The following is a 24,357-nucleotide window of genomic DNA, read 5'->3' as shown; positions in this document are numbered from 1 at the left end:
AATAATGTAATAAATACTATATTTTAGTTGTTTGTTGCCTCTCTCACCTACCAGACTGAGACTCCCACTTTACAGGTCTTTCTCCTACCACAGAGGGGCCTAAGACATAAAGAAGTTCAACATGCCCATTGAACAACTGAGTGAAAGAATGAATTCTAGTAGCAACCCTATCTTTAATTCTAGAAGATTCACTTTTCCTTCTGCCCTCTCTCGCATGGCTGAAGTATCTGGCCAGTTCTGTCACTCTGCTGATCCACTTTGAACTTGCTGTCAGCGACAACCCTTGGCCTTTCTCCTCCCTTCTCATCCTGTACGTGGGCACTTGGCCAGAGAACTAACCTCTACATTGATCCCTATTAAACTTCATCTTGTTAGTTCCAGCCCCTTGCTCCAAGCCATTGTAATCTTTCTGAATCTTATTTCTGTCATCCAATTAGCTATTCTTCCCAATCTTGTATCTTCTGAAGATCTAAGAAGCTTGCCACCTATTCTCATACAAAGCATTGATAAAACTGTCATTCAGGCTTGTATTTGCTGGGTAGAATATTGGGTGGCTCTTAAAATTACATTTATGAAATGTGTGGTTTTTAAAGACATAAAAATTATGTCTAATATGACAACTAACATAGTTGTAACTAGATGTGAAAATAAATGATAATCTATGAAGACAATAAAGAAACATGAAACAACAAGGTTGTTTTTAGGTGGAAGGTTGATAATAGTCTTAAAAATAGCATATTTACTGAATGCTGGGTCCAGGCATTATTATAAAACGAGCTTGATATGAATTAATTCATTTAATCCTCACAATCCTCATAGTGCTATGAGGTAGGTACTACTATTATTATCCATTTTACAGATCAAGAAATTAGGGTACAAGGAAGTTAATCAGACTGTGCCCAGTCATACAGGTAGGTCATAGTGGTGGAATCAGAACTTTAATCCAGGCATATAAGTTCCAGGTTGTGCTTTTATCCAAGGGTGTGGGTGTAAGACTGAATTTGTAAAGTTATGTAAAATTAGTTGTATAAAGTTGCAATCATCATAGATACATGTAAAGCTAAAGAGGCCAGAGCCATGACCTAGCAGGTCACTTAGGACCTCCTTGTAGATCATCGTCATTCATTTGTAGCTGTTCCTACTTAATCAGTGGTGATTTCTTTACCCAAATTCAGCCCATATATTTCCTTCTTATTTATTTGGATACAAACTCAGTCCCCATCAAAGGCTCTTTTTGTTGTTGTTGTTCTGAGAAGGTTTTAAAGGTCCTTATGGAGTATCTTCAACTTTTTCTCCTAAATTCAATTCATAACCTTTCTACTGTTATCACAAGATGGCACACCACTCATTCATACTTTCCTTACTTATGTGCTTCTATAATCTTTTATAGATTTACCTAACATTTATTCAGCAACTCCTACCTGCCAGGCAATGAGGATACTGAGTAAATGGCATCCTTATCATCCAGAAACACATAGTCTAACAGAGAACACAAACAATTAGAATAGCTGCATTTTTAATGCTTTCGCTATGCCAAGCACTGTGCCAAGTGGATTACATGCAGAACCTTACATGATAGAAAAAGGTGGTTAAATGTTTTGACTCCAGAGTCAAAAGAGCTGGCTACAAATACTGCCTCTGCCACTTTCTGCCTGTGTGACCACTTTGTGCCTCAATTTCTTATCTGAAAAAAAAGAATAGTAGCTACTTCATAGAGTTATTTTGAGAATCAAATATTACAATGCATGAGAAGCCTTTAGCACAGTGCCTGGCACACAAAACACAATAAATATTAGCAGTTAGTACTTATCCTACCAATGGCCATTTTATAGATGAGGAAACTTGATATTTAAAGAAGCCATGTGACTTTATCAAATTTTATAGTTAATAAGTTTGTCATGTGACTTTACCAAATTTTATAGTTAATATGTTTGTTTAGTGGCTAAGTTGTGTCAATTCTTTTGCAACCCCCATGGACTGTAGCCTATCAGGCTCCTCTGTCCGTGGGAGTTTCCAGGCAAGAATACTGGAGGGGGTTGCCATTTCCTTCTTCAGGGAATCTTCCCAACCTAGGGATTGAAGCCCACATCTTCTGTATGGATAGGTGGATTCTTTACCACTGAGTCACCAGGGAAGCCCAATTAATATGTACAGAAGTTTAGTTTGCTCTTAGCCACTCCCCTCTCCTGTCTCTACAGTGTGATATGTGCGTCTATGTAGTAAGGCTAGGCTGCTATGGGAGAACAAAAGAGGAGCATCTGACCCTACCTTATAGGAAAGGAATCAGGGGAGGCCTCTAGAAGAGCTGGGGCTTTAGCTGAGGCTGGCAGGTCAAACAAGAGTTGGGTAGAGAAGAAGACAGGAAGGAAGTGGAGGCTGCAGGTTGGGAGCATGGTGGGAGCATTCCAACCAGAGTCAGAAACTTGTCAAAGGCAGGTTGCAATAAGAAACTGCCAAGTCCAGTGAACTGCAAAATGGGTAGGGATGACCAAGAGATGACTATGCCTTTGCTCCCTGTGGGTTATCAGCACAACTTGGCACTGCTTTTTCCCAAGGAGACTTTCTTTTCCAATACATCCTCCACTTCTTCACTGGTCAGAGTGAAATGCAGAGGGGTCAATCTTTACACTCCTTCTGCCTTTAGAAAGATGAACTCATCTCAAAGATGAGACTTTCAGCAACTGTCATGAGGACCATAGTTCTTATCCCTATTCTACCAAGTCTCTCTTTGCTTCATGATCTAGTAATATTTATGGATGGCTCCCAACATGCACAAATCCCCTCTTAACTAGCTGGTGGGGATTTGTCTTCCAAGCAGTTAATATCAAGTCTTCTTGAATCTCTGTATCTTCACTTTTTGCCCCTTGTTGAGTCAGCAAGTTCTGTATACTTGTTGACTCTTTGCTAAATGAAAATGGACTCACTGTTTTCTCTGTTAATATCAAAATAGTATTCCTTTGGCACTTAGGATTCTGGGGTTTGGTCAACAAGTCTTTCCATCCCTGTGATGATTGTGTTATGGACCTGACCACCATGTAATGGTCCCCTAGGTCATGAATTCAATTGAGTCTAGAAGCCATGGAGCTTCCTATAGATCTCTCACCAGAATGTTCTTTTCTACCCCAAATGTCAATCACCCATTTTACCTGGGCATGCATTTCAATAAGACATGTTCTCCTAATGGCCAGATTGTATCATGACATTTTGTGCCCAATGTCAAGGGCACTTTCACTAACAACCACCAAAACCTGAGGAACAATCTTGTCCCCTTTCCTTATCTGTTATACAATCATACCTCTAGGGTCTCCCTGACTAGAACATCACAGTTTAGGACAGATTCTAAATGCCTGGACTTTCACTTTTAGGAATCTTTGTATCAGTCATTGGAATGGCTAGTAGTAAAATTTCCACTTAAGCATTAACCATCACAATTTTAATTGTTATGGGGCTGGGGGTGGAGGAGAGTAACATCATCCTTTCTGGAGAAGCAACCAATGAACTAAGACTTTGCCAGCATATTGATGACATATTTGCCCTGGCTTGTGGCCTTGTTGTCAGTCATGCAATCAAAAAATACTTTGTGAATGCTTTCAATATTCAAGAACACTCAACTTCCAGAGATTCTGGTTCTTCAGTGTCATTTCTATTTGGTGCAGCTGTTCCTGTTTTTCTAAGCCCTATATCCCCCGACTTTTGTTATCCAGCTGCTGGGCTAGCTTCTTATGCCATTGCTGGCCTCCTGCCTGCCCTGACTTCTAATGGACACTACTAGGTCCTAGATAGGCCTTCATAGCGGAACCAGATTCCTGCACTCCACGTCTTTTTCATTTTTGACACTCTGTCTGGTTATGTGACACACTGTATTGCCTGGCCCTGATTGTAGAGTCTCCTGAAAATACAGATCCTGTAATAGGTCTGACTTGCCATATTCTAGTTCTTGTTCTCTGGCCCCTGAAGTCCAGACTCTCATCTTACTGTTGATTTTCAAATGTGTCTCCATCTGGCACTTACTTTCATCCAACAAAAAAAAGATTTCTTCCTTCTTGGCTAGCTCTCAAGTAATATGATGCTGAAAGTATAGTGGGAGCTATCCACTATGATTAGAAAAGAGCCATTTAACAGATGACAAAGGGCCAGATGCATGTCCCAAAGGAGGTCACCTGAGAATCAGGCCAGTGGAGAGCACAAGCGTCATCAAAATGAACTAACCTTCGCTGTGAAACCCTCACCTACTGAACATGCAATTATCAACAGGTTTGGAGTCTTCTAAACCTTAATCTAGTTATAACAGTAGTTGTATTATTAATATGTCTTCAATCATGTGTTCAACAAATCTAGTGCTGCTCAGTAGCTTGAGTCGTGTTTGACTCTTTGCAATCCCATGAACTGTAGCTTGCCAGGCTCCTCTGTCCATGGGATTTTCTCAGCAAGAATACTGGAGTGGGTTGCCATGCCCTACTCTAGGGGATCTTCTTGACCCAGGGATTAAACCCACGTCTTTTACATCCCCTGCATTGGCAGGCAGGTTCCTTACCAATAGCGCCACATGGGAAGCCTATTATATGTCAGGTACATAGTAGCTGTATGCCTGTCTCTTTTCTCATAGAGCTTACTTTCTAGTGGAGATGAATAGAAAATCAACATAGAAACAGAATTTACTTAATAACGTAATTTTAGAGAGTTTTAAATGCTACCAAAAACCTGAAACAAGACAACAGGATAGAGAGTAACTGGTGGGCCTACTTTAGGTAGGGTGACACTGGGGAGTCTGTCTAAGGAAGTGACGATTGAGCTGAGACCTCAGTGATGACAAGGAGACAGCCATGCAGAGATAGGGGGAAGAGCACTCCCAGACAGAGGAAATCTTTAAGACATTGCCCATGTATAACCCCCAAATGAAACCAAGAACCTGTCTCTAAGCTGCTTAAAATACACTGGGCTATAAAAACAACACATTTTGAGCCTTTCAAGAATTGAAAAGTTACATTCATCCTCAAAGTTGTATTTCTTGACTTCTCTGCCTCTTTCGTGTGCTGGAGAAATGATTGGTTAGTGCCTGCCTGGGAGCTGGCTACTTCGTATTGCTATATGCACAAATTTCTGAACATGATGCAAAAGAAAACCTGGACCCCAAAAACATATCCTTGCAAAAGTTACATATTAATATTTAGATGTGGAGACTATGAGAAGAAATAGTAATTTATGAAGCTATCCAATATAGAATAATGCATTGGTTTGGGGAGGTCAGAAGTACCTGGATTTGAATTCTGGTTCAGCACTTATAGCTTGGTCAAATTACTCAATCTCTGAACCTCTCTTTCCTCAGCAGTAATAATATCAGTCTTATAGGAATCATAATGTTAATATATGTAAAATGTCTAGTATGCTTTTATGGTTCTTCCCTGGTGGATCAGATGGTAAAGAATCTGCCTACAATGCAGGAGACCCCAGTTTGATCCCTGAGTCAAGAAGATCCCCTGGAGAATGGAATGGCTACACATTCCAGTATTCTTGCCTAAAGAATTCCATGAACAGAGAAGCCTGGTAGGCTACAGTCCATGGGGTTGCAAAGAGTCAGATACAACTGAGCGACTAACAAAACAGAAATGCTTTTATAGTAAATTCTCAATAATTGTTAGCTAATATATCATTAAAAACAATTCATATAAATTTTCATTCAAGAATCCTTAAGCTACTCTACTGAGCTTAGCACCATTCTGGGCCCTGTGGGAACCACAAAAGAAGTGTCAGAAATGGTTTAAGTTGCTCATGTTCACTTAGGTGGCAAGTGTCAGAGCTGTTTTTAACCCAGGGAAGTGTAACCCAAGTACCATATTGTTAGCCATTGCACTGCTGCCTCTATGTATTTAGAAAGGTGAGAAGTCACATGGTCTGAAGATAAAGGAGAAAGTTTGGTGGAGGAAGTAGTGCTTGAAATAAGTCTTGGATATTAAAGGTTCTGTGTAGATTGAGAAGAAGGAGATGACATTCCAGGTGGAAGGGCAAGGCATAAGACATACGAGTGGGTACAAACAGACTTGGGTGAATTGTGCTGGAGAAGAGACCAAAATACGTGAGACCATCAGTCTACCTGCTGGGATGCAACCTCCTTATTAATTAATTAATTAAGCACTTTTTTTTCTTGCTCCTCCTCGAGAACTAATCTTCTCTTTGATCTCTTTTAGGCTCTTTGAAACCCTTCAGTCCCTCTTCTGGTCTGTATTTGGCCTTTTAAATCTCTATGTCACCAATGTGAAAGCCAGACATGAGTTCACAGAGTTTGTGGGAGCAACCATGTTTGGGACATACAATGTCATCTCCCTGGTGGTGCTGCTGAACATGCTGATCGCCATGATGAACAACTCCTACCAGCTTATTGCTGTAAGTCACTTTGCTCTACAAGGCAGCAGGTAGGGGGGTGGGTACCTTGGTTTCAGGAGTGGTCACAGTGGGCTGGAGCCCATTGGAAACTCAAGGAAAGAGTCCATCTGCCTTAGTTATTTTACACTAGCTTTTCTAGCTATTAGATTGAATTATTTCTTTCTAAGGCAACTCAGTTTGGACTGTTAGTCCTTTGAATCTTAGTAATCTAGAAGATGTTTTAGTGAATAAGAGTTTCTGGTTACCTGTTAAAATTATGTTTAAATCTCTGAATCCATTTTCTTGCCTTGGTAAGAAGAGCTCAGGAGGTACGAGCAGTTTGGCTACAACATGTCCCCTCACTAATCTCTAGGGTGGATTGAACTGATCCATCTTAATTGTAGACATCTTTCTCCCAAAACTGAGCAGTCTATTTATTGCCAAAGACAACTTTCTCAGAGGGTGGTATTTTTGTTTTTTAATCAAAAATATATGAGTGACTACAGTCTGCTGTAAGATACTCTGAAATAGAGTTCTATGGCTGAATCTTTTTTTGACCATCATATTATCATTTGGATCAGTAGTTATTACTCTAAACTAAAAATGATGAAGGTATAGGATATGGGATCAGTGCAAGCCCTGTCTTGGTTTTTGATGTCAAAATAAATATCTAACCTTAGCTTATTTTCTTATGATTTCTAAAAATGCAAGTGTTAGCAAAGAAATTCTGGCTACTTGAGGTCCTGTTTAATTAGATATCAGTGAATTTGGATGTTTAGTTGTATACATAAATACTACATTTTCTTTATTCATCCACATATCAATGGATGATAAAGAATATACCTGCCAGTACAGGAGATGTGGGTTTGATCCCCACGGTTAGGAAGGCCCCCTGGAGAAGGAAATGGCAACCTGCTCCAGTATTCTTGCTCGGGAAATCCCATGGACAGAGGAGCTTGGTGGGCTACAGTCCATGGGGTCGCAAAAGAGTCAGACATGACTTAGAAACTAAACAACAACAACATTAATGGACACTTAGGTTGTTTCCATATCTTGGCTATAGTGAATAATGTTGCAGTGAACATGGAGGTGGAGATATCCCTTCAAGATAGTGATTTCATTTCCTTCAGATAAATACAAAGAAGTGCAATTTCCAGATCATATGGTACTTCTACTTCTAACTTTTTGAGGGAACGCCATGCTGTTTTCCATAGTGGCTATAATAATTTACATTCCCATCAACTGAACACCAGGCTTCCCTTTTCTCCATTCTCTCGCCACTACTTGTTATTTTTATTTCTATAATAGCCATCCTAACTGGTATGAGGTGATATCTCACTGTTGGTCTTGATTTATATTTCCCTGATGAAGAATGATGTTGAGCAACTTTTTATGTACCTGTTGGCCATTTGCATGTCTGACTCAATGGTCTTTAATATCCCTGCCAGCTCTGATATTCTATGAGTCTGAGTGTCTATAGATGAACAGCTCTCAAGGTCCTTTCTAGCTTGAAATTCTCTCCATCTGTTGCTTTTGAAATGAAATATAGTTTGCTTTCTCTCTCTCTCCCCTCCAAACCCAACTAGACCAACAACTCTGAAACACTCTGTGCTCACTCCTAACCTGTCTCTATAAGGGAGAAAGGCATATAGAATCTCAAGGGTTCATTTTTCCACCACTATGCCTATTATCCAAACCCCCTACCCCTACCAAAGATGGCAATATTTGTGCTGAGGCATTTGTCATTTTCTCCCTGGGTGTCTTGCCGCTGATTGCTCCTAATGGCAGAGAAAAGGGAGAGATTTTCTTGTCACCTAATGCAAGGCTGTGACGTTTTCCACTGAGTTTGGTGATATTTTGCTAGGACGGGTAGAAATGTTCAACTTCAGCTCTCTTGTCAGCACCTGCTGGTAGTAAGCTGTGTTTCAATGCCACCTACCTCTGCACCTGGAGAAAACGCCTCAGCTTGAGAGAAAGCTGGGGGTGGGCCTTGCAGGGAGATGTCCTTAATAGGGTCTATACCATCTCACACATCTAAAGTCATAGTCAACCATCCTGAACACTACCTGCTGCTTTGAGATCCTCTGTAAATGTGTCTTTACCATTTGGAACTGGCTCCAATGGGAGCTGATTCCAAAGACATCTGGTTCTGTTTACATGGTAAAGACCAGCAAGTAGATTTGATTCCACTTGCCACATCTCTACTTCAGCAGTGAATGCAGTCTTTAGAAAGGCCTAGACACGGGGGAAAGGTTTACAAGAAAGGAAGCCACTGAAGACAAATCTCTCCTACTTCAAAAGGTGGCACAGGGCTTTCCTGGTTGTCCAGTGGTTAAGAATCCACCTACCAATACAGGGGACATGTGTTCAATCCCTGGTTCAGGAAGATCCCACATGCCACAAGGCAACTAAGCCCATACACCACAACTACTGAGCTTATGCCCTAGAGCTGGTGAGTCACAACTACTGAAGCCCACGCAGCCTAGAGCCCGTGCTCCACAAGAGAAGCCACTGCAATAAGTCTGTACACTGCAACGAAGAGTAGCCCCCACTTGCCACAACTAGAGAAAGAAGCCTGCTTGCAGCAATGAAGACTCAGCACAGCCAAAAAAAAAAAAACAACAACAAGGAAGCATAGGCTGACTTAGTCTAATTAGACACTCAGTTGTTGACACAGATTCACTGTGAATCTGTGACGTATGGGCACCACAGCACACCACAGCTGTGCTCTGTGGTCTCAGCCAACATCAGCAAGTGAAGCTGGCCATGTTGTATATTATTATTATCAGTGTTGTTTGCAATCAGCAGTGATTTACTTTCCTCCATTTATTCTTATCTCTCCTCGAGCTCATTTTCCTCTGTGACACTTCCTTCAACACACCCACCTTGTCACTGCTGTGCCTGATGTGTATGCTCACGATTCCATCAAGTGAAGCTGTCCTTGATAACTTTTTCATCAAATTCACCCATATACAAATATTAGGTGGGAGAAACAGACCAGTCCCACCAAATTCATTTAACTTAGGCCCTCTTCCTACCCCAACTCACCCACAGGGGTCATGTCTGTTGCCTGAGATGGGTCCTCACAAAACATGAGGCTCATGATGAGCTGTGATCAAGCTTTGCTTGGCAAGTTAATAAGAAGCCTGGGTTTCTTTGGCTGCTGTGAAGTGTGCAGGCTAATGATGAGAGCAAGTCCACAGCACTTGCCTCACTGAGCCACATCTGCTGGGGAGAGGCCATACAAATGGGATTGGAGTGGCAGTGCTTGGAGGCTCAGATGATGGATGAACTCTCCCACTGCATAAGACAGCCATGCAAATAGAGACATTCATCAGAAAAAAACAAACAGAAAAACAAATGTGGTGGCACAGAAACAGCAGGCAAGGCTGGAAGGGGCCACTGCTCACTGTGGAAGTATGCAGGAAGGCAGGCGGTATCCCCACCTTCCCCTAATCATCCGAGACCAACTTCAGACTCTCTGAGCTCAGAAAAGAAGGCGGCACTTCACACACTATGGAGCAGATAAACAACTGCTAGGCACAGATATGCTATCCCCACTTGTTAAAATATTAAAGAATTTTCATACCAGTTGGTAAATAGCTACAGCTCCAGCTATTGTCTCTGGGATGCCTCCAGGCCACTCCACAATCTTGCAAGTAAAGGGTAACACCTGGAGCAGCAGGTATTCTCCACGCCCCTGCTCCGGGGCTATTGTTGGCATATATTCTCATTGGTTAGTTTCTCAAACAGCTGATTATTGTGGGGTGAGGGGACTCACAAGGCTAAAATGCTGCCTCAAGATTTCCCACCCTAATCATTAGGACCATGACTATGATGAGATGGCACACCTGTGATTACATTGCATTACATGGCAAAAGGGGTTTTGCAGATATAATTAAGGTTACCACACAGGAAGAGTATCCAGGTGGGCCTAATCTAATCTCATGAGTCTTTTAAAAGCAGAAGGAATGTCAGAGCTTTGAAGCACATGGAGGATTTGGTGTATCATTGCTGGCTTGAAGATGGAGGGAATCATGCAGTAAAAAATATGGGTGGTGTTTAGGAGATGAGTATGACCCCCACTTGACAGCCTGCATAGAAAAGGGGACCACAGTCCTCATACCACAAGGAAATAAATTCTGCCAACAATATAAATGAAGTTGAGACAGATTCATCTCCAGAGTCTCCAGATAACAGCTGAGCTATGCTGACACCTTGATTTCAGCCTTGGGAAGGCCACTGTGACGGGAGTGGAGTACACAAAGGGGAGACAAGTTGGAGATTAGGTCATGGAGGTGAAGGACAGATCAGGCAGGGCCTGATCAACCTTTGTGAAGACTTTGGATTCTTCTCTGAGTGAAATGGGGAGCTTTGGGAGGGTTTTAAACAGAGGAGGTACATGATGGGAGTTGGACCATAAAGAAGGCTGAGCACTGAAGAACTGATACTTTTGAATTGTGGTGCTGGAGAAGATGCTTGAAACTCCCTTGGACTGCAAGGAGATCAAACCAATCAATCCTAAAGGAAATCAGTCCTGAAAATTCATTGGAAGGACTGATGCTGAAGCTGAAACTCCAATACTTTGGCCACCTGATGTGAAGAGCTGACTCATTGGAAAAGACGCTGATGCTAGGAAAGATTGAGGGGAGGAGAAGAAGTGGGCAACAGAGGATGAGATGGTTGGATGGCATCACCAACTCAATGAACGTGCATTTGAGCAAGCTCTGAGAGATAGTGAAGCACAAGGAAACCTGGCATCCTGCAGTCTATGGGGTCACAAAGAGTCAGACACAACTTAGTGACTGAACAACAACATTGTGATCTACCTGGCATTTTAATAAGATTGCTGTGGCTGATTGAGAAGAGATGGAATGAATGGTACAGGGACAGAGACTAATTATGAGACCATTGCATTGACCACATAAGAGCTGTTGGTGGCTTAGACAAGGGTGGTCATGATGGACAAAATGAGAAATGACACTTCATCAACATAACTGTGGACTCTTCGTATCCAAGAACTGTTAAGAAAACCAAATAAAACAGCAACACTGCCAGCCAAGTCACCTAAGGGATGGTACATCCTCTTCCCAGGTGAAGAAGCTGGGAATTCAAGTTGTACAAATTTTGTAACATTGGAGTCAAATTTTTATAACTGTCTGTTCCCTTTGGGATGCCCTCAAGCAATCTAGATACCAATTTTTCTCCTTGCTGCTTAGACTTTTCCCTGTTGCTAAACCATTGTCTGGAATCTTATCAGAAATTGCTACATTTAATTAACAAGAAAACATTCAGAATGGCAGAGGACATTTTCACAGTACCCCACTACCACCCAAACCTATGAAAACCTGCTGATCATCCCATTTCAGTGAAGGCTACGTGCTATAAATGATATAAATATAAAGACACAGTAGATGCCTTTTCTGCTACTGTTGCTGCTGCTGCTGCTTTTGGGGAGCTTTAAATCCAGAAGGAAAAGTCTGACGAGTTAAATAACAATAGTGCTATTACCCTGAGCATATAATAGTAGTGATTGCAGAGAGCATGGACTCAGGAGTAGTCAGCCTGCCTGATTTGAAACCTGGACTCTTGCCACTTAGTGTAGTTGGGGTAACTGAATCTCTTTCTGCCTCATTTGACTCCTCTGTAAAATGGGGATGGATAATTAGGCTTTTCATCTGCTGCTTACCCTCAGATCCACTCCCTGTTCATTTCCTGCGCTGGTCTGTATCAGGGAACTACATTTCCCATAGTCCTTTGCCATTTGCTTCTGTGTGGGATTGACCAACCGGAAGGTAGGAAGAAGAGAGAAGCTAGGATATTTCTTCCCCATGTCCAACCTTATTTTTTGTGGCACTTCCAGCAGCAGCTGTGTTTCCTACAGGGCTCATCTCTGGTAGCTCCAGCTACCACCAAGCAGCCCCCTCTCCTTGGCACCAGCTTCTGCAAGGCAGCCCCATCTTGGCTCTAGTTCCCACAAGATAGATCCAGTCTCTGAGCTCTGGCAACACCACTCACCATGTCTTCATGCTGTCCCTCTAACTCCAGGGATAAGAGGGGCTTCCTGTTGTTGCTAATCTTGAGTTGCCTCAGTGCCTCCTGTTTGGTTCTCGACTCTTCCATCCCCTGTGACTAATCTGTATTAAATCTCCTATGTTTGAAAGGAGATTTCTGTTTTTCTGGCTACCTCCCAACCAGTACCTATTTAATTGGGTTGTTGTGAGGCTGATTTAGGAAGTACACATCGAGTTGAGCATTGGAGGTCAAATCTGGAAAGACAGAATAGTGGGGACAGCTTTTAGATCTCAATCCCTGGGGGCTTCCCTTGTGGCTCAGCTGATAAAGAATCCACCTGCAATGCGGGAGACCTGGGTTCAATCCCTGGGTTGGGAAGGTCTCCTGGAGAAGGGAAAGGCTACCCACTCCAGTATTCTGGCCTGGAGAATTCCATGGACTCTATAGTCCATGGGGTTGCAAAGTGTCAGACACAACTGAGTGGCTTTCACTTCACACTGGCAGAGAAATAGCTGGCATGTGCTGTGTGTGCTAAGTCGCTTCAGTCGTGTCTGACCCTTTGCAACCCTGTGGATTGTAGCCCACCAGGCTCCTCTGTCCATGGGATTCTCCAGGCAAGAACACTGGAGCAGGGTGCGATGTCCTCCTCCAGGGGATCTTCGTGACCCAGGGATCGAACCCACATCTCTTACATCCCCTGCTTTGGCAGGCAGATTCTTTGCCACTAGTGAAACCTGGGAAGCCCAATAGCAGGCATACCAGCAAGGATTGCCTTGGTGTTGACTGGGGGGTGGAGGCAGTGCTGTAAAGAGTGTAGAAGCTTGCCTCACTCCTTTCTACCTCGCATCCTTATTCCCCATGAAAATATCTTCAAATGAGAAGGAAGTCCTCCCTGTGCCAACAGGGACTATGTTCCCACAAGGAGGGGAAGCATGTCGACAAGTCATATCTCTAGAAGCTGGATGACAAAGTTTAGAGCCTGCCTTTAGAAAAATAATTTTTAAAGATGAGGTCTGCTTTTGTGGCTTCCCACATCCCCATGCTGAGTCCTCATGTTGCTGTCTACTTGGCTTAGCACAGCACCTGGGGTTAACTGCCTTACCTTACCTGGACAAGCCCGTGGCCTGGCCTCCACCTCTAGTCTCAAGCTGAAGTCTTTCTCATTTCCCTAAGGCTTAGAGAAATCAGAAATAAGAATACAGTGAATATCTGGCATAGACACAAGCCTTTGTTAAATCCCAGGCACTTTCTATCTAGCATCATACAGCACTTCCCTGGTGGCTCAGTGGTAAAGAACCCGCCTGCTGATGCAGGAGATGTGGGTTCAATCCCTGGATTGGGAAGATCCCATGAAGGAAATGGCAACCCATTCCAGTACTCTTGCCTGGGAAATTCCATGGGCAGAGGAGCCTAGGAGGCTATAGTCCATGGGGTGGCAAGTAAAGACTTTAGCAACTAAACAACAACAACAACAATCATTATAACTATTATCAGTAAAACTACTGGGGATTTGCCTGGTGGTTCAATGATTGAGAATCTGCCTTGCAATGCAGGGGATACAGATTTGATCCCTGTCAGGAAACTAAGATCACACATTCCACAGGGCAACTAGGCCCACACACCACAACTAGAGAGAAGTGTGCTGCAACTAAGACTCCAGGCAGCCAAATAAATAAATATTTTTAAAAATAAATAAATAATAAAACTACCACTTATTGAGCACTTATAATGTGCCAGACACTATACAAAGCACTTTTCATGTATATTTTCTCATTAAATCCCTACAACTACCTGAGGTAGGTACTATTATCAATTCAGTTTTATAGGTGAGGAACTGAGGCACAGGGCTAAAGTGACTGGCCCAAGGGCACATCTTTCATAAGAGCACCAGCAAGTCTGTCTGATCCAAAGTGATAATGACACCACACACCTCCTTTCCTGCATGAACCCAAGCCCCCAGGCCCTGGTGTACACCCTCCACTCCACCCCACCCAATGTCAGACTCCCCCCAGCTTTGCCTCTCCACTTGGTTCACTGACTCACTGACTCTCCCTTGGGTTCTAACCAGAGGGATCTTCTAAGGAGTCTTCTTTGGTTCCAGAGACTAAGTGACTTCTGTTTTCCTGAGGTCAGATCCCCTGACCACCAACTCCCCAACACACACACACACACACACACACACACACACACACACACACACACACACACCTTTTTTTTCCTTTTTTTTTGCCCACCAGACTTCAAACTTCTGGTTTCTTGTTAGTTCTGCCCCTAATATCCCCAGCCTCCCCAAACAATCACACAATCCACCTGAAATCATCACACCCACAGAGGATAAAAAGTTCAGAGCTACTAAGCTTATTTGCATGACAAGAATTCCTCATTCAACTTACACATGCTGCCTTGGGATCTCTCAGCCGTTTTCCTTCTCAAACAGTTCCTGGATACTTTAAATTCTCTTGAAACTATATCCATAGCAGTAAATGGACTGACTATCCACCCTCCAGCTGCAGTTGGGTAGAGAGGAGCATTCTCTCAGCACACGCTGCTGCTGCTGCTGCTGCTGTTGCTGCTGCTGCTGCTGCTGCTCCTGCTGCTGCTGCTGCTAAGTCACTTCAGTCATGTCCAACTCTGTGCAGCCCCATAGATGGCAGCCCACCAGGCTCCCCCATCCCTGGGATTCTCCAGGCAAGAACACTGGAGTGGGTTGCCATTTCCTTCTCCAATGCATGAAAGTGAAAAGTGAAAGTGAAGTCGCTCAGTCATGTCCGACTCTTTGCGACCCCATGGACTGCAGCCTACCAGGCTCCTCTGTCCATGGGAGTTTCCAGGCAAGAGTACTGGAGTGGTGTGCCATTGCCTTCTGCGGGCAAACGCTGCAGGGACCACCAAAGGCTGACTTTTCAGACTGCTAGCCCTGCCTGGGCTTGGCCCTCCCTCTGGTAGTCTAACACAGAAATGGATTCCTCTGTCATTCTGCTTCCATGCCCATGCATGGTTTTGTCTGAGAGCCCATATCTGCTGGGGATGAGAGTGCTTTGTTTCAAAACACTGAACCTTCAATGCCGCCTGCTGCCTGGTAATGATTTTGGTGACTGACAAAGATTCAAGTGGGAATGGGAAGTGGACAAATGAGAGAAGTGAGTTTCCTTACCCTGTGCTAAAGGTCACTCCAACAGGGCAGATGCCTGAGCTCCTTCTCTGCATCCCAGACTCACTTGTACTGGATGTTCATCAGGAACATCAGTAGGTACCATGGAGACTCCATCTTGGGTAACTCAAACAGAAACATGATCAACTATGTGAATGATGGAAAGGGCCTAATGCCCAAAAAATACCTCTGCCCTTCTGCCAGCTGGTATCTTTTACTCTTTCATCCATTCACGTAACAATAAATATTTCCTGGATGGATAAATGAATGAATTTAACAAATGCTTATTGAAAGATAGTATATACCCTATGCTGGGGATACAGTAGGTAACAGGAGTAAGAAAGATGTGGTCTCTGTTCTCATGGGGTTGATAGTCATAGAACTACAGTTTCAATTTCCACTATTTGCATTTCATTTCTTTACCTTAAGGCTGTACCTTTTTTGAGTCATGAATTGTTTCGATAATTTGATGAAGCAAAAATGCATGTGTGTGCATGCTAGGGTCACTTCAGTCATGACCAACTCTTTGCAATTCCATGGACTGTAGCCCACCAGGCTTCTCTGCCCATGGGATTATCCAGGTAAGAATACTGAAGTGAGTTGCCATGCCCTCCTCCAGGGGATCTTGCCAACTGAAAAATAGAACCTGTGTCTCTTATATCTCCTGCATTGGCAGGCAGGTTCTTTACCACTAGTGACACCTGGGAAGCCTGTGTATGCATACAGTTTAGCATAAAATCTCAGAGGATTCAGAGACATCCTCCCATTGTCCTGAAATCCTTCACTTTGGGACCTTGTCCCCACTTATAATGCAAATAGGTTTTAAGCTGTTAGTAGGTGACTTATGACTCCTTGTGAGTTCAATCCCTTATTAAGGTCAGGTTTTCATGGTGAATCAAGCAAGTGAGAGAAGTGTACCTGAAGAAGGGGGGACAACAATAAGAGAAAGATTAGAAGCACTGAAGGAAAATGTCACCATCATCACAATTTGCAAAGGATCAGATCTTTTTAACAGTCCCCAACATTCAGAAAACTAAGATCTGGCATCTGGTCCCATCACTTCATGGCAAATAGATGGGGAAACAGTGGAAACAGTGGCTGACTTTATTGTTTTGGACTCCAAAATCACTGCAGATGATGATTGCAGCCATGAAATTAAAAGACGTTTACTCCTTGGAAGGAAAGTTATGACCAACCTAGATGGCATATTCAAAAGCAGAGACATTACTTTGTCGACAAAGGTCCATCTAGTCAAGGCTATGCTTTTTCCAGTAGTCATGTATGGATGTGAAAGTTGGACTATAAAGAAAGCTGAGCACTGAAGAATTGATGCTTTTGAACTGTGGTGTTGGAGAAGACTCTTGAGAGTCCCTTGGACTGCAAGGAGATCCAACCAGTCCATTCTAAAGGAGATCAGTCCTGGGTGTTCACTGGAAGGACTGATGCTGAAGCTGAAATTCCAATATTTTGGCCAACTGATGCAAAGAGCTGACTCATTTGAAAAGACCCTGATGTTGGGAAAGATTGAAGGCAGGAGGAGAAGGGGATGACAGAGGATGAGATGGTTAGATGGCATCACCGACTCAATGGACATGGGTTTGGGTGAACTCCGGGAGTTGGTGATGGACAGGGAGGCCTGGCGTGCTGCTGTTCATGGGGTCACAAAGAGTCGGACACGACTGAGAGATTGAACTGACTGACTGAAGTCAAAGGTGCCTTCAACCTCTACATAAAGTAACAACTATTGATGGACAACCTGGAGAGAAGCAGAGAAGACCTGACCTTCCTATGGATTGGCCTCTAAATGTGCTCTTCATTGGCTACAAATAATTTTGGTGGAAATGTCAAATGCCCATGGCCCACAGGCCATGGTTGACAAATGTGTACTTGGCTTCTGCCTTTAATCTTGTCCTGGGCATCAAGAATCAGTTGACTAGAAAGCTATCTGATACAAGTGTTCTTTAATTTCTGAGCAACTTGGGGTTTAGAAACTAAATGTGAGAGCTGACTGATTAATATTAATAAGTTCTCTCCCTTGCTGTGGTCACTAGAGCCCTACATGTAGGTCGGCTCAGCATGGAGACAGCCTGGGCCAGGAGGTGGCCTGTAGCTACAACACAGAAGCCAAAATACCCCGACCTACTGCAATACTCTGCTTTTTACTTGTGATCTGACAGCAAAATTACATTATCTTAGTTGTCAAGGTATACACAACTTTGTTTAAAAGAGGATAATAGAAATGATCCAAGAGTAAAAAATTGGTGGGAGAGGTAATTGTATTTCTACCCTTCTTATTCTCCATTCTTCCGTCATGGGATTTTGCTTTTCCTCTGTTCTCTTTCTCGATTTTCCCTGTATGTTTGAATTTTTAGAAGTACCTGTGCGTATAAAATTGTAAGGTAATCACAAAGGCTTGATGAAAAACAGAATTATCTCAAAGCTGCTCTTAATAAATGTGGCATGTCAGGAATCACCCGAGTGAAAGAAAAGAAAGTATGATAGGCTTTCTCATTCATTAAAACATCAGCACCAATTACTAAAGAAGGCTTAGATAGGTGGAACCAGAATCCTCTCACTGACTTCATCAAAGTTCCCATTGGCCTAGGCCTCCAGACTTTTGCAGGCACAGAGAAGTTTGCATCGCCCAGTGAATCCTCAAGGAAGTTATTCCATAGTGTGTTTCTCTTAATACTAATGCAGAGACACTTTATACTCAAGTCCCCCCATCCTTAACCAGGATACACTGTATGACATATAGTGAATAAGTGAAAGTGTTGTTCACTCAGTCGTATCCGACTCTTTGCAGCCCCATGGGTCACAAAGAGTCAGACATGACTGAACGGCTAAACAACAGCAACAATAAAGAGTCAGAAGATGTGGATTCGAGAGCTGCTTTGTATGGTGTGTGTGGTCAGTCATACAGTTGTGCTGTTCCTTCTGACCTTGCATAGACCAGGGCATTCTGTTCCCAACTTGGTTCTTCATGCTATTCCTCAATGAAAACTTACCCATCCTATGTTCTACTCCAATGAGGCTTACCTTCCTCATATCCTCATATAACAATGGAGAGTACTGGTGTCTACTGGGAGAGCATCACATTTTTTTTAATTTATTGAATTGGCCAAAAAGAAGTTTGTACAGGTTTTCCATAACATCATATGGAAAAACCTGCACAAAATTTTTAGCCAACCCAGTATATCATCTGGGCTTCCCTGGTGGCTCGACAATAAAGAATCTGGCTGTGATACAGGAGACCTGGGTTTGATCCCTGGGTTGGGAAGATCTCCTGGAGGAGGGTATGGCAACCCACTCTAGTATTCTTGCCTGGAGAATCCCATGGACAGAGGACTCTTGTGGGCTACAGTCCATGGGGTCACAAAGAGTCGGACACAGCTGAGGGACTAAGAACACACAGAATATATCATCTAATCTCCCTGAGACTTTTTTTCTTCTCCTCACACCCCTCAGCCCACCTTGTGGTAAGAGAGTGAGGACAAGAAGAAGAGAAAAACATAAACTATTCAGATGACTACAGACAAGTTAGTAAGGAATTGAAGAAGCTGTGTGATCCTGCTAGTTGATTTCCTGAGAAATTATGAATTAAAAACAGCCCAAATTTCATTCTGACTCAGAAAATAGATGATTTATTTGAAGGCAACAGAGTAAGTCAGAGGTGGAGTATGGAGGAGGGAATTCTGGGGATCCAGTGCCCTCATTTTATTTGCCACTTTTCCTTCAGCATCCCTTGGACTCAGAGCGGAAAAGATAAATAACTACATTGTTTATGACCTGTGTTGTTTTTATGAGCATGCTTGTGTTCCATATACTAAGTGGTCTCTGAAGAAAACCCAGTCTGCTTGTGAGGACCTTGCAGAACCATTCTAGAAGATGGAAAGCAGATCTTTTTGGGTCTCAGGGACCTAACACACTGGATCAGTTTGCAGTTGTCTTTTGTTCTGCCACTTTTATCGTCCTTAGTATGAGACAGTCTGCTACCTTCTTATAAGAAAGACAACAAACAGGGACCTTGAGGGTGTTAAACTGAGTGAAAGAAATCAGAGAAAGACAACTACTGTATGATCTCAACTATATGTAGAATCTTTAAAAAAAAAAAAACTCATAAAAAAAGAGACTAGATTTGTGGTTACCAGAGACAGGGGGTGTGGAGGTGGGGAAATTGGATGAAGGTGGTCCAAAGATACAAACTTCCAGTTATAAGATAAACAAGTCCTGGGGATGTCATGTACAACATGATGACTGTAATTAACACCACTGTATGGTATATTTGACAACTGCTAAGACAGTAGATCCTAAAAAGTTCTCATCACAAGGATAAAACCTTTTTTTCCCTTTTTTTGTATCTATATGAAATGATAGATGTTCACTGAAGTTACTGTGGTAACCACTGCACAATATATGTAAGTCACATCACTATGTTGTACTCCTTAAACTTATACAGTGCTTTATGCCAATTACATTTCAGTAAAATTGAAAGAAAAAGTAATACATTCTGCAGAGAATGTTAACTAAACATGATCAACACACACACCCCCGCCAAAGAAAGACCAGGGAGTGCCAAGCCTGAGTAAGCACCAAATATCCATTTTCTCCCTGACCCCATCCCCACCCATTCATTAGTTGAAAGGGCATCTCTTTGACTGACTGATGCACGCATTAAGAAACCCTGGGGATATATGTATACAAAGAGCTGATTCACTTTGCTGTACAGAAGAAACTAATACAACATTGTAAAGCAACTATACTCCAGTTAGAAACGAAAAAGCCTGGGGAGACTGCTGCACGAGTGCTCAGTCACTTCAGTCACTTCAGTCGTGTCCAACCCTTTGCGACCTCATGGACTATAGCCCACCAGGCTCCTCTGTCTATAGGATTCTCCAGGCAAGAATACTGGAGTGGGTTGCCATGACCTTCTCCAGGCAAGAATACTGGAGTGGGTTGCCATGACCTCCTCCAGGAGATCTTCCCAACCCAGGGGTTGAGCATGCGTCTCCTGTGTCTCCTGCATTGGCATGCAGGCTCTTCACCACTAGCATCACCTGGGAAGCCTATATCAGTTATTCATTCTGACTTTTCCCCTCCTTCCTTCCCATGTCTTCTCTCCATAGTAGCTGGATAAGTTAGTTTTTCTCATATTGTTGAGCAGCAAGATAGCATTATCTTTGGAGGTGCACAAATTATACCTACTATCCACTGTCCCATCAACAGAGGGACAAAAGGCAGTGGCCACGGGACATGTAGGAAGGCAGAAGAGCTGCTGTTCTGCTGCTTTGGCTTGCTGAATACACCTGGACAAGCAAGCAGAATCCAAACATTAGTGTTTCTGAAAAGATGTTCAAGAATCACTTGTGTCAAAATCACCCAAAGAAGCCTGTGAAACAATGAAGATTCTAGAAGCACCCCCTCCCATCCCCACAGTTCAGTTCAGTCGCTCAGTCATGTCCGACTCTGTGACCCCATGGACTGCAGCACGCCAGGCTTTCCTGCCCATCACCAACTCCTGGAGCTTGCCCAAACTCATGTCCATTGAGTCGGTGATGTCATCCAACCATCTTATCCTCTGTCATCCCCTTCTCTTCCTGCCTTCAATCTTTCACAGCATCAGGGTCTTTTCCAATGAGTCAGTTCTTCGCATCAGATGGCCAAAGTATTGGAGTTTCAGCTTCAGCATCAGTCCTTCCAATGAACACCCAGGACTGATCTCCTTCAGGATGGACTGGTTGGATCTCCTTGCAGTCTAAGGGACTCTCAAGAGTCTTCTCCAACATCACAGTTCAAAAGCATCAATTCTTCTGCACTTAGCTTTCTTTATAGTCCAACTCTCACATCCATACACGACTACTGAAAAAACCATAGCTTTTACTAGACAGACCTTTGTCAGCAAAGTAATGTCTCTGCTTTTTAATATACTGTCTAGGTTTGCCATAGCTTTTCTTCCAAGGAGTAAGAGTCTTTTAATTTCATGGCTGCAGCCACTATCTGTAGTGATTTTGGAGCCCCCAAAATAAAGTATCTATCCATTTTTTCAAGTCTGAAGTGACACCCAGGCATCTGCATTATGACACACCAGGCAAGTCTAATAAGGCCTTGAAGTTTGAGAACCTCTGATGTAAACAAATCTTAAGTAGCTCCCTGGACATCACTGGCCATGCTCAACCTCTCTACTCTTCCTGATTTTTCTTAGTGTTGCCTCTTTCTGGAAAGTTCTTAACCTCCATCGCTGTATGGAGAAATCCTGCCAATCTCTCAAAGCCCAGCTCAAAAACAACCTCTTTGGTCGCTCCTTCCCTGCTTCCTGGTCCCCAGCTGCACACAGCTGGGGATTGCTCGTGAAGCAACAAGACAGGGGACTGGTTGGTATCAGTAATGGAATGTGAGGGGAGTTGGGAGCATGAGGATGAGAGAGATGGATGGAGCTAGTGCCTGGGTTGTGAGCTTGCCCCTGGTGTTTAGCAGCGAAGTTTGTGCACTCGAGCTTTGGTTGTTTCAGGGACTGGAAACTTGCATAACCAATAAAAAAGTAACACTCATGAAGTCCTTGAGAGGTCAGAACAGCAGTTTCCCCCACCTACCAACATAATCTGGAGAAGGCAATGGCAACCCACTCAAGTACTGTTGCCTGGAAAATCCCAAGGATGGAGGAGCCTGGTAGGCTGCAGTCCATGAGGTCTCTAAGAATAGGACACGACTGAGCGACTTCACTTTCACTTTTCACTTTTCACTTTCATGCATTGGAGAAGGAAATGGCAACCCACTCCAGTGTTCTTGCCTGGAGAATCCCAGGGACGGAGGATCCTGGTGGGCTGCCATCTATGGGGTTGCACAGAGTCAGACACGACTGAAGCGACTTAGCAGCAGCAGCAGCAGCAGCAGCAGCAACATAATCGGTGGAGGAATTAGTGGCCATTTAATACCTGGGAATGGAAGTGGGTGAGGGGGCAGACCTAATGGCTGCTCAATGGACAACTGCCAGGTATTCAGTGGGAGGGAAGACCTGCTTATAACACCCACTGAGGGGGCTCTTGCAGTCTGGGGATATTGGGGGGCATCAGTACTAGGGTACAGGGAGTGCTGGAGGCAATGGATGGGCAAGGAACAGAAGTGGAGGGAGAGTTCTCCGTTTGGTCTTGATGTTTTGCAGCTGAGTTTGTGTGCTTGGATTGAAGTTACCATAAAGGCTCTAAACTACACAAACCAGCATCAAAGTCATTCCTGGCAAGCCTCAAAATGATTAAAATTGGCTCCCCTCTAGATTATTGCACATGCACACAAAGTTGGAGGTAGTGCCTGGCGGAGGATGGTGATACTCACTGAGGGCACTTTCTCTACTTCAGTGCCTCCAAGAGATTGTGGCAGGTATGGCCCCTTCCATATTTTGAAGATTCCTGTGTATTTTTTAAATGAATGAAGACAAAAATGGAGTTACAAAAATGATATATTTCAAATGCTTACATTCTTTAAAAATTGCTCTGAGGCAAAACCACAATACAATGTATGATGTCTGCTGAGGTCCATAAATCTGCATTTTTAACAAATGCCCCATATGATTCTGATGCACACCAACATTTGAGAAGCATGCTCTGAATTTTACCAGAAGAAAGAAGTCCAAAGTGAGGAAGATTTCCCTTGAAATGCCAGGGAAATGAATTGTCCCACCTTGACAATTGTGCATTTCATGGCAATTTGTATTGCCATGGGGCCCAAGACTCCTGGAGGTAGTTGTTATCCTTAAAGGCTATGATTAGTTCTGCTCTTCGATGTCTGTGCCTGCCACTCTTCCTCTGCATTATCTTGTAAAGCTTTCTAGTTTGCTAGGGCAAGATGGTTGCTGGCAGGAGAGCTGAGAGAGTGCCTAAGAATTTATCAAAAACTGGTAAGAAATTGGTCTTATAGTTTGATTGCAAGAAAAATAACCTTGTACTTAGATTTGTTGAGAAATGTGAAAATGAACAGACACATTCCTTTGACATAGCTGCGGCCATGTGTTCCAAATCTGAGCAAGTCAACAATGTTTGAGAGTATGATCTATATTACACTGGCAGTGAGAAAGGAGATAAACAGAAGTCCTCACCTGGTTGCTCTATAGCAGCTGATGATATCAAAGACAATGAAGGCCACACACATGATTAGAACACATGTGTAAGGATGTGTATCACTACAATCACATTATGATAGCACAAAAGTCCTGAAAATTTTGGAAATTTGGAAGAGGAAGGACCACAGCCTATGATTGTGTAGGTTTTTGTCTTATACAAAAGTACCCAGCAAGGGGATGATCTTGGAGAATATTGAAAAGTCATAGTTGGGTAGAGACAGTAGGGCAAAGTATGGGAAAGGGCATTGTCACCAAACATTGAAAAATTTTAAAAGTCTGTGTCTGATTTGTCTATCACTTAAGGTAAAAGACCGGCTCATGTAAGGTGAATGAAAATCTCTTGGGCATCATACATTTAGGGAGATTTAGACAAATATGACTACAAAGACCACGTCTGTAATCAGGTAATTCAAAGCAGATCAAGGGTTGAAAATAAATTTCCACATGCCAAATTATAATGTTGTTCATATTGTTCACTGCTAAAATCCCAGCTCCTAACACCTAGCAGGCAGTCAATATACACTGGTTGAATGAATGAACATCTGGATGAATAAGTACCTTACTCATTACTTTACAGCTCACACTGTACAACCAATCCTCCCAGGTGGTCTGCTATGTCCCAGTCTTCATGATTCAGGTGCTACCTCTGTATGCTAATTGTGTTCTGTGTGGTATTCACACCACCATTAGAGGACAGTCATCTTGCTATACCCAGCAT

General features: G+C 43.1%; 1 protein-coding gene across 1 annotated transcript in view; it reads left to right on the top strand.

The window, feature by feature from the left end:
• The window catches only part of TRPC5 (transient receptor potential cation channel subfamily C member 5), a 179,491-nt gene that overhangs the window by 136,291 nt on the left and 18,843 nt on the right, over positions 1-24,357 (top strand). Inside the window, exon 6 of the mRNA XM_068962371.1 lies at positions 6,186-6,381. Within this exon, the coding sequence (XP_068818472.1) occupies positions 6,186-6,381 (196 nt within the window). The remainder of the gene's footprint in view (positions 1-6,185; positions 6,382-24,357) is intronic.

This window comes from Capricornis sumatraensis, chromosome X (genome assembly GCF_032405125.1).
Source record: "Capricornis sumatraensis isolate serow.1 chromosome X, serow.2, whole genome shotgun sequence".
NCBI classification, from domain to species: domain Eukaryota; kingdom Metazoa; phylum Chordata; class Mammalia; order Artiodactyla; family Bovidae; genus Capricornis; species Capricornis sumatraensis.
This window is presented reverse-complemented; position numbering and strand designations above follow the sequence as displayed.